The 15,291-nt window shown below is 45.4% G+C and overlaps 1 protein-coding gene across 1 annotated transcript in view; it reads left to right on the top strand.

Annotated features, from left to right (window-relative positions):
* The window catches only part of Cdk15 (cyclin dependent kinase 15), a 92,219-nt gene that overhangs the window by 65,082 nt on the left and 11,846 nt on the right, over window positions 1-15,291 (top strand). Inside the window, exons 11-12 of the mRNA XM_034499197.2 lie at window positions 3,610-3,658; window positions 7,751-7,890. Coding sequence (XP_034355088.1) covers window positions 3,610-3,658; window positions 7,751-7,890 — 189 coding nt within the window. The remainder of the gene's footprint in view (window positions 1-3,609; window positions 3,659-7,750; window positions 7,891-15,291) is intronic.

The raw sequence follows: 15,291 nt of genomic DNA, 5'->3' as shown, positions 1-15,291 counted from the left end.
CAACACCTCTTACACTGACTGTACAAAACAAAGGCAGATGGTCACCATGGGTTGATCGTTTAGATGAGAGTGGCCCCCATCAACTTATATATCTGAGTGCTTGGTCTCCAGTCAGTGGGACTGTTTGGGAAGGATTAGGTAGTGTTGCCTCATTGGAGGAATGGCCTCCGAGGTTTCAAAAGTTCACCCAAGCCCCAGTTAGCTTGTTCATTCTGCCTTGTGGCTGTATCTCAAGCTTTGAGCTCTCGGCTACTCCTCTAATACCTACTGCTTCCCTGCGGCCATCTTCCCACATGATGGTGTAGACTCTAACCCTCTGAAACTGCCTTGGCCATGGTGGCTGAGCATGGCAATAGATAGCCAAACCACTGTGGTTGAAGTTGCTTGCTGGACGTCTCAGTGATTTTGTTCTGTTAACTGGAAACTGGGATGTGCTTGAATATGGGACCATTTTCTTTTTCTGTTTCTTCTTCCTTTGGCTGGGGAGAATAGCAAACAGGCAGCAGTAAGCAGTTTGTAAATAAACATTTAGCAGACGCCAGATAGTCTTGTTTTTACTAGTTATTTTGAATGTTGGCACAGGCTAGTAAATTGAATAGCCTTATGCTAACTGACCCCTTAGTGCTCACCAAGGGCACTAAACTGTGACCTGCACAGTCCTCTTTGGTTGCATCTGACCTTGGAAACTGCTTTCCACAGCTTGCTTGCTTTTTTTTTTGTTTGTTTGTTTTGTTTTTCAAGACAGGATTTCTCTGTATAGTTCTGGCTGTCCTGGAACTCACTCTGTTAACCAAGCTGGCCTTAAATTCAGAATCTGCCTGCCTCTACCTCCCAAGCACTCAGATCAAAGACTTAAGCCACCACCACCCTGCACCACAGCTTTCTTTAATCACTCTCTTTTTTTTTCATGTTAAATATTATTATTTTTTATTGGATATTTTATTTACATTTCAGATGCCATCCTCTTTCCCCATTTCCCCTCCCTAGAAAATCCCTATCCCATACCCCCTTCTCCTTTTTGTTTTTATACAATTTTTTTTTTTTCCGAGACAGGGTTTCTCTGTGTAGTCCTGGCTGTCCTGGAACTCACTCTGTAGACCAGGCTGGCCTCCAACTCAGAAATCCGCCTCTGCCTCCCAAGTGCTGGGATTAAAGGTGTGTGCCACCACCTCCCGGCTATTATACAATTTTTTAAATGTCAACCAAAGGCTTTATAAGTTTGGTAATGCTCAATATCAATCAGAAGTAATCACTCTCTTTTACTCTACAATTCAGCACTATAAACAAACTTTTAATTGAACTTAGTTTTGAAATTAAAAATAATAGTGTCACCCTTGGAATCCTCAGGGCATGACTCCACTGCCTAAAAGGATAAGTGCTATGTGAGGAAGCATCACAATTCACTGTCTGAAGAGTGCACCCTGCTCAACCTGTCGCTTATGAGTTGTCTTCTGGGTCGTTCTGTGTACCTACCAATATGCACACATCAGGATTATCCAAGTGGCTGTGTCTATGGTTGATTAAAACCTTAGCACAATCTCGGTTTATTCCATTTATATAGAACCTGGAGGAAGAGTTTTTAAAAACCAAGGTAATTGCCAGGCAGTGGTGGCACACACCTTTAATCCCAGCATTTGGGAGGCAGAGGCAGGAGGATTTCTGAGTTCAAGGCTAGCCTGGTCTACAGAGTGAGTTCCAGGACAGCTAGGGCTACACAGAGAAACCCTGTCTAGAAAAATAAAAAAACAAACAAACAAAAAAAAACAAAAACAAACAAACAAAAAGGTAATCATACTTTAGGTCCAAGAAAAGGAAAGGCCAGAAGCACCATTTTAAATTACAGTTGGAGTGTCTCCATCTGGATCACAAATTCGAGGTCAGTCTAGCTCCTCACCTTGAGAGAAACAAGGAAAGGGGAGAGAAGATGGAGAAAGAGCAGAAGCTAGAGGGGGATGTGACAAGCAGCATCAGCTGGTATTCTCCACAGCGTCTCTTGTGTCCCTTCATAATTAGACTTTCAGTTACTATTTCCTAAATACTTGTTTTTCTGGGCTTCATAGGTAGTGGTGTAGGCTGGCCTAGAACTCTCCATCTTCTTGCTTCTGCCTGCCAAGTTCAGGACCATGGGCATGAACCACCACACCCAGAAGTGGCTTACTACTTCTTGTTTGGTTTTGTTTGTTGAAACAGAGACTCCCTATGTAGCCCTTGAACTTCTGGTAAGCCTCCGGAGCCTCCCAAGAGGTAGGAGAACTAAGTGCTAACCCAACCAGCCTAGTCCCTTTTCATTGTGGTTTTATTTGGGTTGACTCAGCTGTTTGCATCAGTCCTTGGATGGAACATGGGTTCTTTCACTCACACAGAGGTACTTTACCCACTGAGCCATCTTCAGCCTGATTTTGAATTACTTAAGCCAGGATTCACCTCCATTATATCACAAGTAGCAATTACAATTATATACTCCTTACTTAAAAAAAAAAAGAAAAGCATTTCTGAGGTTTGCTTATTTGTTCTTAAGGTTTTCTTTTAAATTATGCATAGACATGTGTATCTATGTGTTGGTGTGTGTGTGTGAGTACATGTACCTGAAGAGGCCAAAGGCATCTTCCTTGAGCTAGAGTTACAGGCGATTGTAAGCCACCTGATGTGGGTGCTGGGCGTCTAACTCAGGTCCTCTGAAAGAGCAATAGGCCTGCTCAACTACTGAGCCATCTCTCCTGTCCCAGTGTTTGAATTTGGAGACTTTGCCCAGTCATTTGCTTTTGTGGTGTTGTTGTTGCCATGGTGATGGTAGCTGATTTTGTTTGTTTGTTTGTTTGTTTGAGGCATAGTCTCACTTTGTAGCATGGGCTGCCCTAAAAGTCATACTGCTTTGTGTGTGTATGTGTGTGTGTCCCCTTTTATTCTCCCAGGTGGATTGTGAATTTGGGGGGGGGGAGCGCTAATGAAATTTCTTTTGACTTCTTGTATTCTCTAGTACCTGGCAGACACTCTACACGCAGTATGTTATATGGTTGTTAATCCAACTGAATGTTTTAACTGCACAGGTCTGTGAAAGCTGCCATACCCAAAGACCGCAAACGGAGATGCTCAAATAACAGAAGTGCCTGTTCCTTCTTCCAGAGTTTGGGAGTCTGAAAAAGTGGCATTGTCATGATTGGGTGTTTCTAAGGACAGAGGCAGAATCTCTTCCAAGTGCCCATCCTTGGCTTGGAGATGACTGTTCTTGTATGTCTCTGTGTCATCATTTCTAATATGTATCTCTTTGACCAATTTTTCCCCTTCTATGAGGATCTCAGTCAAATGACGTTAGGACGTTAGGTTAATGAGAATACCACACTGACTTTTTCCGTATAAGGTGCTATTCTATGATACTTTGTGTTAGGACTTCAACATGGGAATCTGGGGGACACAAAACTCATGCCTACTCATACCTTTCAGTGACTCATAGCACACAAAGAAGAGGTCTTCAAAGCTTGTAGTTAGCTTGCCTGGTTCTAGAATCCTTTTTACCCCAAGTCAAGATGAACATTTGGAATTTTAATAATATTTTTGGCAATAGACTGGAGACTTGCTCTTGATTTTAATGTTTCTCTGTGTGCTTTCCAGAATGGTTCCCGCCACCTAAGCCTCAAAGCCGGCAGATTGTCTGGAACAGGTAAGCACCACATTGGCAAGTTCTTTTGTCTTTAGACACAGAGAGTGATGCTCTTCTAGACCTCAGGGCACTGAGCACCAGGCCCCCAGCACCCCCACCCAAAGCCCTGACAGATGCCTCTGAGAGAGCCAGCCCCCTGGGAGGGTGTTAGTTTTTCTTTATGAACCATTTTACTTTCAGTGAGTTTGGTCATTAAAATTGTTTTGTGCCCCTCAGCCATGCCCCAGGCCCCGAGAGCAGTAGTGTTGGCCTCCAAGAAAACCTAGTGGGTTTATTATTCTCTGACACAGAGAAACCAAATAACATCATTGAGTGTCCATTGGAGGGGGAACTTGATTCATAGAGGTCATGCTTTCCCAGGCCCTCTCAACATGGTCTCAGCTCAGACCAGGGCAGACTTTTATTACCAGCTTTCAACAAATCCCTAGTTTCTTTTGCAAAGTAAAACAGATAATAGAGACATTCCAGGAATAGCTAGCTAACTATGCTGCACCAGGCAGCCTCTGGGCGAAGAAGAACTCAGTGTTTTCGGACAATGACCAATTACAATAAGCAGTATTATTTGATCTGAGAGTAATTAGCAGAGGCTCTGTTCTTTTTGCTTCAGTGAGGAGGCAAAAAGGGCAGTGAGGGAAACATCAGAGACTGGGTAAAGAAGCTCAGATGTCAAAGGAAAACACTCTCGCAGGTGGGAGAAGGAAAGAGTTTCCCAGCCAAGATCCCAACGGAACATTGGACCGTTGGTGTCAGAATATGCAGAGTGGTTTAATCTAAGCAAATGTGGCTTGATTGTTCCATATGTGTCATTTATGAGCTTTTAAAGCCAATGTATAGAGTGAAAAAAAAAAGGATACAAAGGATGAGCATGGAGCCATGGACTGCCAGGAGGTCTTTTATTGGGAGAGATGAGGCTCCCAAGAAGCCCACATGCTCTGCTCTTATTTTCAAGCCCAAGATAACTTGAACCCCTATTATTTTGGAGGCGCGTTCCCAGGAACTGCTGCTTATTGTGTTCTTCGGGATGTGCAAACTTGTCACAATCCCTGCTAAGCAAACACAGCAGTCTGTAGGCTTGCACTTTAATTTATGGTGACATTTTAAAATAAGAAGTTATCTTTACTACAAGCCATTTAATAGAGTAGCATTGGCGAATAAAAACACACCTTTCTATGTTTAGGTATCAGTGATTTTAAGATGCTCCTTCAAAAGCTATGTCAAAGCCATCAGGAGCTCTGGTCTAACCTGGAGCTCTCCTTAGAGTCCCTAGAATACCTAGAATATCATTGACATGTTTTTGAGGTCCCGTGGAAGAGCTGGGTCAGCTCCGTTTCTAAGCAGAGCCGTGCCAATTTTAGTTGTTTTAACTTTGAGGTTGGCATAAATGTAAGCTTGCCGAAACATAACAACAAAAGGTGCAAGCATCCTCTTGCAGGCGTGTTGGCCCCTAACCCTAACTGAGAGAAATTGGAGTCTCCATGCTTTTGTTCCTAGTGGCTTTTTAGAACTCAAAACCACAAAGTGCCTTAAGACTCTATGCCACGGCTGTTACAGCTGTCACAGTTTTGCCACAGGCTTCTTGCTGTCACCTTTTCTCCCACATCTCTTTCTTTTAGAGTACACAGGACTTCTCTCAGTGTCACCTGACTCTCCTGACCGCACATCAACGACTGCCTCTGCCCACGCCTGTGCTCAGTCTTCCTTTAGCTCTGCTTGGCCCCTGGAGCAAGAAGTAATTAATATCTGGAGCACTGTTAATGCAGTGGCCATCAGCCATGTACAGCTAGCTATCTAAACTGAAATTACTCCCAATTGATCGTACACAACCCATATCCCTAGGGCTTAGCAGCCACATATAGACAGTGCCTACCATATTGGGTTGAGCAAAAATAAGCTATTCCCATCATTGTAGAAAACTCTATCGGACAGGGTTGGTTTGTGAGAAGATTCTTGGCTCTGCAGAGGACTAAGGATATGTACCCACTGTGTGCTTCTGGGGGCTGCATATTGTTCCATTCATTGTTGTCATTGGTGGTAGTGGTTTTGTTTTGGGGAGAAGGGGATTGTTTTTTGTTTTTTCAAGACAGAGTTTCTTCATGTTACTCCTGACTATCTTGGAACTCAAGTTAGATAGACCAGGCTGGCCTCTGTCTAACTCAGCAATCCACCTGTCTCTGCCTCCTGAGTGCTGGGATTAAAGGCAAGCACCACCACTGCCCATATGCTGCATTTGGTTCTCACCAGTAATGGTCTGGAACATTCTAGTGTCAAACAGGATGGAACAGAGGCTTGGATAAATTAGGTCACTTGGCCAGGGTCAGCCAGAAGGTCAGCAGAGGATTCATCTGCTGCACAGGTTTGCAACAGATTCAGTTTGCAAGTGAATCTAGAATAGCTGAGGTGTCGCCAGCCTTTCTTCATCATTCCTACAGAGGTGTGGTGGGACTGTGTACAGGGCAAGAAGATGGACCTTTCTATGGGCTTAATGGCGATCTCCTTAAAGTGGGCCTAGTGAATATATACTCAAGTTTCAGAGTGACCAGCAATTGTAGGGCAGCTTTCCTAACTAACGATTGTTTCTTCCTACTGATGGGTGTTTCTTATTGTGAGGGTCTACCACATCCTAAATGGAAAGCATTAGAAAAGTGGCCACTCTATCCATACACTTTCTCCTTTCTATGGATGTAGGGAAAGCACAGTACCAGGTGAACTCATGGTAGGGAGCCCCATCCCCTACTGGGAAAGTCAGAGGTAACCATGAGAGTAGCTGTTGTCTCAATCCTCTGAGAACAACCGTATTTTACATGTGTTTTGTGATAGGTAAGCAGCTACTGTTCTATGCGATCACAAAGCCCAGACAGGGCATGTGGCATGGGGAATTGAGTGACCAGGCCTCCTTCATACCACAGCAAGGAAGCAGGGATGTCAAGTGTGTTTATCTTGTCTATGAAACAATTACTCTGGAGTTAGAGACTAATGACCTGTTTGCAGAAACAGTTCTATACTGTAGAAATCAGATACCTGGAAGTTACTTATGCAAATATCATGCAAAACCTAAACAACTCAGAGCTGTAGAACAGGGCCTCTAGCATCCCTGCATTGTACATGTCCGAGGGAGCATGTGGTTCTAGAGGTTGGGAAGTCTGAGGAGGGGGCTCCCGTGAGCTTAATGTCTGATGTGGGCACCGTGCTATGCATGATGCCTTCTTGGAATGTCTTCACATGGTAGAAGAAACAAAAGGGTTCCCCAAAGTTTTTGATGAAGCTACTGCACCCATCACGAAGGCTCTTTTACCATAACCTAATTATTACCCCCACAAGGGCAGATCTTCTAGTGCCAAGAATAGAAACTTTCAGACTCGAGGAGGGCCTTTTCCTTCACCGATGTATCTGCAATTGTGTGATAGCTTGGTGGGTGCCTGAACCCTACTGGGGTCAGTTTCGCCTTACGCCTCCCAGAGCCACCTGATAACATGCGGTAGTTGCTCACCTCCAAAAATATAGATCAGCACAAGGCCAGCTTGGGAATAATATAGTTTTGGGATTGGGGTACACGATTATTGTTCCTGCCCAGCTCCAGCCCAAGAGGAGCAAAGGAAGCGTCTTAGCTGATAACCCGAGGGCCGAGCTCAGAAACCCTCTTCATACGGGTTTCCACCCAATGTCCACTCTCCAGAACGGCCTCACTCCCTCCTACCCTCCAGGACTCCATGGTTTCTGTCTTTGGAATCCAGAGCCTGCAACATTCTGCCAACTAGGCCTTTCTTCTTGGTTGGGGCTGCAGGGTTCCTCCAAGAAGAAGCTTTAATACACATTTCTGCCTCTGTAATCACAAATCTGTGTCCTTTGTGCACATGGTGCCTAGATACATGGTGAAGGTTACGGTTGCTACTGTCTCCCTTCCTCCTAGTGACAGACCAGGTAAAAGTTTCATGTTGGTTAAGTACACTTGCCATCTGTGGCCCAGGAAGGGCCTGGTGGAGACACATTAGGTCCTGTTACCTCTTCCTCGGTTTTTATCCACCCCACCTCCCCCTTTATTTTTTGCAGAATAGCAGCCTCTAGAGAGTCTATTTCTTCCTTCCGCTTTTCCAGGCTGGGTGGAGTTCCGGAAGCCGAAGACTTGGCCTCCCAGATGCTAAAAGGCTTCCCCAGGGACCGTGTCTCAGCCCAAGAAGCCCTCGTTCATGATTATTTCAGTGTCCTGCCATCCCAGTTGTACCAGCTTCCTGATGGTGAGTGTGAGTGTGTGCGCGTGCCAGTGTGTCTGAGTGTGCATATGCATATGAGTATGTATGAGTGTGTGTGTGAGTGTGTGTGCATATGCATCAAGTCTCGTCTCAATGTTGAGGCTCTCCCTCAACACTGACGAGTCACAGAGTTTGCAGACAGAAGTGAAGTCAGAGACTAATTTGCTTTCCAGAAAGAAGCACGGAGACCTGGCCTCCTCTGAGCTTTGAGTAAGGCTCTTTAAAACTCTGAAGAACCTGTGGGGAAAGGTGACAAGGACCTCCTTGTCTTGGTGCAAACCTTCTCACACACAAGTATATCCTTAGAAATTGGCGGCAAGGAAGGTTGCCTCTGAGATATTTGCTTTAGCTAGCATCTGACAGGAGAAGCAAAGCTTCTTTGTAACAGGCTGCTTCCCTCTTGCACAGAGAGTAAGAGGAGAGGTGACATGCACATGTCAGGAAGGAGAGATGGGTCCTTCTTGATTGGTAACACAATCCTGCAGAAGGAAGCTCAGAGGTTGGGCTCTGGCGGAAGTTGAAGTGTCCTCCCAGGCTGCCCACTACAAACACAGCTTACCCTGAGCCTTTGCTGCCTGTGCCTGAGTCATCCTCCAAATCTGAAATCTGCTGTGGGGTCATGTGGCAGGAGCTCTTCTTGGGTTTCTCAGAATGCAGTCAGGAATGGCTACAAGGAGGATGTGGGTGGCGGTCAAGGCCTGGGCTGTTTAGGGCGGGCTGGGGAGAGTATCCTGAGGTGCCGTTTCTTTGAAAATATCCACATTCAGTGGAAAATCATTGTTTGAAGCCCTAAGCCAAAGAAAAGAAAGCTGAGCAGGAAGGCCTGGGGGTCAACCTGGGAAGAGGCTAATGGGGCGGGAGTGGGGTGGGAGTGGGGCGGGAGTGGGGCGGGAGTGGGGTGGGAGTGGGGTGGGGTGTCCTGGGATGCAGAGTTATTGCCCAAGAGGCATAGGCATGGCTTGGCCAGGTGTTGTAAACACAGTTTCCCTAGATCTCAGACATTGTCATGAAACAGCAGAAATCTCTTAGTTTGGGACTATTGAGGAATTTTATTATTAAAGCGAGTCACTTAAGATCTCTAAAAATAACCATCATTATACATCTGAGGTTAATATCTTACTTAACCCTGTAAGAAGAGGCAGCCATTAGAATTTATTAAGCTGCCATTAAGTGTCAAGAACACATGAAGTGCTATAAAAAGTTGAGGAAAACAAGAGGCTTGGCCTTGGCCTCAAGGATCTTATGAAGTGGGAGGAAAAGAGGGTGAAGAAGAGGAAACAGGGTACCTTTTACACATATTAGCACAAATCATATCAGAACAGCTAAAATCTGTATATAATCAGCTGCAGATGTTCAGAGACATGTGCTGAAGGCAACTTTGGAGAAATGGGGATAATCCAAGAGAGATGGATGAGCCTGGAGGTGAATCTGGAACGGGTGAGAGATGGGGTTGGGCTAGCGGGTCAAATGAAAGGCTTCGCAACAGACCCGTAGTGCCCACCCTTTCCTGGCACCTCTGCCACATGTGGGTCTAGCCTGCCTGTCCCCTTTACCCATCTGTGCCTAAGATCCTTCCCTCTCAGGACACCTAGCTGCCACACCCCATACATGTGCAGCATGTGTGGCTGGACACATGCTCACATCCCTCTACTCAAACGTCCCCTGTTAGCTTCCTGCAGAGTCTATGATTCTGGACACTGAGAACTGCTGGGATCTCCAAGGTTCTCTGGGCACCAGCTTCTTAACTAAGAAGCAGCAATCACTATCCAAATGGATGTGTGTGTGTGTGTGTATGTATGTATGTATGTATGTATGTATGTATGTATGTATGTTCATAGGATTATGTTCATGTATGAACTTGGATTTTGATTCTCTCCAGAAACCAGAAGCAAAGTTTTCAGTCAATGGACTCTGGTGCATACACCATCTAAAGGTGTGAGTGTGTGTGCATGAGTGAGGGGGAGAACAATCTGTATTCCTTCTCTGTTCACCCTGCTGCAGAGCCCAAATCTACTTTGACACTTTGAGAAAAATGAAAAGATGGAATCTTGCAGGAGCCTGCCTGTGCTGGGGGAGATGAGGCGTGTGCGCAGCGGGAGGGAAGTTGACTTTTCTTTATACATATAGGGGTTTTTCCATGCAGAGTTTAAATTATGCCTGATAAAAGGAGTTTCGTGGATGTTTCAGTTCTTTCAAATTCTCCTGGCTTCCTCCCAATTAAATGAGGTTTGTCAAAGCCACGGGGCTCTGCTGGCTGCTGCCTCTGCGGACACGCATTTCCTGCAGCGACACTCGAATCCCTGAGGGAGAAGATGAAAGGGCCAGTGCCAAGAGACAGGGAAGAGGGGTGCGATTGTGTGTGTGTGTGTGTGTGTGTGTGTGTGTGTGTGTGCTCACATGCTTGGGGCAGGTATAGAAATACACATAGGGAGATGACATTGGCATGTGATGCAAGAAGTCAGGAAGAGCAAAGGGTATTGGGAAAATTGGAGAGGTCAATGCAGAGGAGCCTCCAGGGCTGTCTGTGCACCTTGACAACAGTGGCCCTGGCCAAGGGCACTTCCTCCATTAAGGGCTGTATCTCCTCGGCTGGGCATCACCACCAGTCTGCTTTTCCACTGTTTGTTAACAGCCTGCTTTTCAGACAGAGAGACCCAGTGGTTAAGCCCAGCTCCCAACCTGCAGGGACAGAAAAAAAAAAAATCTCCATTGCTGAGGTCAAGCTGCTGCAGCCATGAGAATTGTGAAAAAAATAAGATGTATTCTTGGGAATGATGTGTGAAAGCATTGCTTTGTTGTAATTAGGAGAAAGATTTTGCTCTCTGGTAGCATTTCAGCGTGGACTCCATTTTGGGGCTTATATTTACATCAGTTTATTATTCTGGTCGCAGGATAACCGGGTTGTCACTTTAAAATATATTCTGTTTCCCCTTTGATCTGGAAGATGCCAGCTTTTATTGTCTGGCCTCTGAAGAAGACAATTAAGCATGAAGCCTGTAAGTGGAAAATACATGGAGACCAGAGGACAGACAGCCCAAATCCCCACAGAAGGCGGCCGTGCAAACGCCCCACAAAATCAAAGAGCAGTTCCCATCCATCTATGTCGATTTTCATCAAGCCGAGTCTCCAACGACACTTTCCCTGGGCTGTGGCAGTAAGTTCAGAGGAAATTGATCAAGGGTGATTTGCCATGAGAACCCAGGAGTTCCAGGATGGGTTTCCATGTGGAGATCACTGTTAAGTGGGAACATGCCAATGTCAGAACGGCGAGCCTGTAGGAATGTCTGCCAAGCTCTGACGTTTTCCCGCCTTGACTCTTGAACACCTGAAGAAACATTTGTTGAAGGAGAAATTATTGGTAGTCCCTCTCAGAACACACCCATCGGCCAGCTAATTGCTTTTGCAGATGGTCAGGGAGCAGCTTTCCCCACTCATGGCCACGCTTGTGGTCTGCATGGCCGAGCCAGCAATGCAGCCTGTCAGCTGGGGCAGCAAGGGCCTAAAATTAGGCCCTTTGGCAGCTCTCTAATCTTAGCTCCAGGTTCAGCCCTTTGCTTAACTCCTTTTTGCCCTCAACATGAACTTGGGCTCTGGGAAAGAACTCTGGTTAATGATTTGGGGGTGGGGGGGTAGAAAATCATTAAGCTGCCCCTTCTAGAAATGGCTCCCCTCCGTTCTTACAGGAAGCCTTCCAAATGTTACCATTAGAGAGTTAAGACTGACTTTGGAAGCTCGCCATTTTGAGCACACACACTGATCCACAAGAGTATTTTTTTTTTTAAAAAAAAAAAAAAATCTGGGCCAGTAAATGCCACATGATTTAAGAGTCTGGTCCTTAAGCCCGGCTCTTGATCATCAAGACATCAAAGGCTCTCTCTCTCTCTCTCTCTCTCTCTCTCTCTCTCTCTCTCTCTCTCTCTCTCTTTCTCCGTTGGTCTCATTGGGGTTTTCTTCCCTAATCCAGGTTTGAGTCTGTCTCTACCATTCCTTCCTGGACTAAATCCCCCCTTCTCCTTTAAAATAGATCTTGGCATTTTAGGGGAAAAAAATCATCTTGAAGTTTAAGGGCTTGCCATGTTCCACAAATACTTTTGTAGAAACAATATTCTGTGGGCTGCACAGGGGTGGGAAAGTCCGAAGCCCTTCCCTCTGCCTTCCCTCCCACCCCCTCATTCCTCCACTCTGAGAGCGCTGAACCCATTCTTACTGGCGAGTTAACATCAGAGACATATTTCACTTCACTCCAGCAAGAGGGAAAATTTCAAGTCTTCCTCTTATGTCATGTCTTTAAACATGTGATGATCCTGTGACATCACTGTTAAACTCACTTAACTCACTTCTCTAGTCTAGGTGTCCTTAACTGTTTCGTGTGTGTGTGTGTGTGTGTGTGTGTGCACACGTGTGTGTGCACGTGTGTGTGCACGTGCATTCATGTATGGGAGTTGACCTGGGTGTCATTCCTTAGGAACTGTCAGCCTTGATTTTTGAGATGGGAGACAGGACTGCTCACTGGGATCTGGGACTCACTGGTCAGGCGAGGCTGGTTTGCAGTCAAGTTCCACGGATCTCCTCTCCAGCACTGATGCTGTAAGCTCCCACCACCATGGTTTGTTTGGGTTTTGTTTTGTTTTGTCTTGGTCTTTAGTTTTTTTTGTTTTTTGTTTTTGTTTTTTTTGTTTGTTTGTTTGTTTTTTCTTTTTCTTTTTCTTTTTTTTTTTTTTTTTTTTGAGACAGGGTTTCTCTGTGTAGCCCCAGATGTCCTCACTTTATAGACCAGGCTGCCCTCAAACTGAGATCCACCTGCCCCTTCCTCCAGAGTGCTGGGATTAAAGGTGTGTGCCACCATGACTAGAAATCAACCAGCTTCACCTCAGTGGTTTTTTACACGGATGGATGCTGCTGAGGTTCAAACTCAGGTCCAGGCTCAATCTCGGGTCCTCATGCTTGCCCCAGGTGGAGCTCATGCTTCCTCTTTTCTGCACCTCTTTGTCTCTATCTCTGTCTCTGTGTGCCTCTGCATCTCTGTGTCTCTCTTCTATGTGTCTCTGTCTCTCTCTTCCCCCCTTCCTCCCAGCCCCGACCCAGGCATCGAACCCAGAACCTCACACATGCTCAGCAAGTGCTCTCCCACTGAGCCTTAGCCTTAGGTTAAATTTCGTTAATTATCCCACTATATACATATCAAACATAAGTTCTGTTTCTCCCACTTTCTTAGTCATTGGGTCTTATTGTGGTATTATAAAATTCTTCCTATTTTTTATCTCTAAGACTCTGGACCCAGCATAGTATCAGGTTTCTGATATAGTGGGCAAAATTATGTTTCAGTTTATTCATCAGACATTTACTGAAAAGTGTAATGCTGAGAACAATTTAGGCATGGACATTATCCTCCAAGAGCATACAGTCCTTAAGGCAGTGGATGAGGCTGGGATGTGACCCGCTACAGTCAGTTGACATATGCAGAGGTTAACGCCACTGTGGAGAGCCAAGATAACTGTGAGCAGATCTTAAATGGTGGGCTGGCAAGTTGGCTCAGTGGGCAGAAGTGTTTTTAGTTATAAACATGAGAATCTGAGTTCAAATCCCCAGCACTCATGTACAAATCCCCAGCACTCATGTAAAGTGGGGCACGGGCCAGGCATGGTGGCACACACCTTTAATCCCAGAATTCAGCAGGCAGAGGCAGAATGGTGTCTGAGTTTGAAGCCACCCTGGTTTACAGAGTGAGTTCCTGGACAATGAAACCTTGTCTTGGAAAACACACACACACACACACACACACACACACACACACACACACGTGGGCATGGACTGTAATCTCAGCATTTGGGACAGCCAGCCTAGCCAAAAGCGTCAACTTCAATGAGAGACCCTGCTTTGAAAACTAAGGTGAAGAGCGATTGCCTGGGGCACCCAGCATCTTCCACTGGTTTCTGTGGAAACCATGTGGGTATGCACGACACAGACAGACACACACCCTAAGAGTTTACAAAGAAGATGATGAGCTGTGTGGTCAGGGCCAAACGAGAATCAACGGGGAACAAGGTCGAATGTACCCCAGGCTGGCCGTGACTTTTCCCTGTAACTGACCTTCTGGTCCTCTTGATTCAGAATTATAGACAGGTCTACCACTCACAGTTTATGAGGTGCTGGGGATAGAACCAGGGCTTTGTGCATGCTAGGTGTACTGTTTACTATGTCTCTAGTGTTGCATGTCCCTCAGTGTCCATCAGTGTTCCTCTAGAGCTGCCTTCTTCGAGGAACAGAGGCAAGGTCTCGAGCTGATACCCCACAGCTTTCCCTCTCTTCATAACAAATGTTCTTGAAACAACTTAAACATCTGAAGCATGCCCGAGGAAGCTCCCTGTGTGCTTCTGTTTATTTCTTATTTATTTATTTGCTTATTTATTTTTAGACTTGAGATTCTTGCATTTACTAGATTAGGGATGCAGTGATGGATACTGTTATCACTGATAGCACTAAGATTTCATTTCATGCCGGGCAGTGGTGGCGAACGCCTTTAATCCCAGCACTTGGGAGGTAGAAGCAGGCAGATTTCTGAGTTCGAGGCCAGCCTGGTCTACAGAGTGAGTTCCAGGACAGCCAGGACTACACAGAGAAACCCTGTCTCGAAAAACAAAACAAAACAAAAAGCAAAAAACACACACAAAACAAGATTTCATTTCATTCTCTTAGTGAATTTGCTCCAACTAAAGGTGGAAATATTTCTATTTTTTTAATTTTATACTTACTATTTATTTTACATCCTCACTGCAGTTTCCCCTCCATCCTCTCCTCCTACTCCCTCTTCCCTGTTTATTGCTTTAAAAAATATATTTCTTTTCTGTGTATGAATGTTTTGCCAGTGTGCATGTATGTGTACCACATGTGTGCCTGGTGTTCACACAGACGAAAAGAGGGCATTGGATTCTCTGGGATTGGAGTTATAGCATTCTCTCGAAGAACAGTGAGTTCTCTTACCTACTGAGCCTATTCATTGTTTTTGTATCCAGTTTAAAGTTTAATTACAATATGTTTAAGGCCAAGTTTCAAAGTCTGGATGTGGGGAAGAAGGAATAAATTCTTCTCTCTCTCTCTCTCTCTCTCTCTCTCTCTCTCTCTCTCTCTCTCTCTCTCTCTCTTTCTGTCTCCCTGTTTTTCCTGAGACAGAGTCTTGCTATGTAGCTTTGACTGGCTTGAAATTTACTAAGTAAACCAGACTAGCTTCAAACTTGTGAGCCATCTTCCCACTTCAACCACTGTGAGAATCATGAGTGTGTGCCACACAGCAGGAACGAAACAGTCTAACATAGACATTCTCTCCACCTTTCTCTCTCTCTCTCTCTCTCTCTCTCTCTCTCTCTCTCTCTCTCTCTCTCTCTCTGT

The sequence above is a fragment of the Arvicanthis niloticus genome, chromosome 3, assembly GCF_011762505.2.
Source record: "Arvicanthis niloticus isolate mArvNil1 chromosome 3, mArvNil1.pat.X, whole genome shotgun sequence".
Classification (NCBI taxonomy): domain Eukaryota; kingdom Metazoa; phylum Chordata; class Mammalia; order Rodentia; family Muridae; genus Arvicanthis; species Arvicanthis niloticus.
This window is presented reverse-complemented; position numbering and strand designations above follow the sequence as displayed.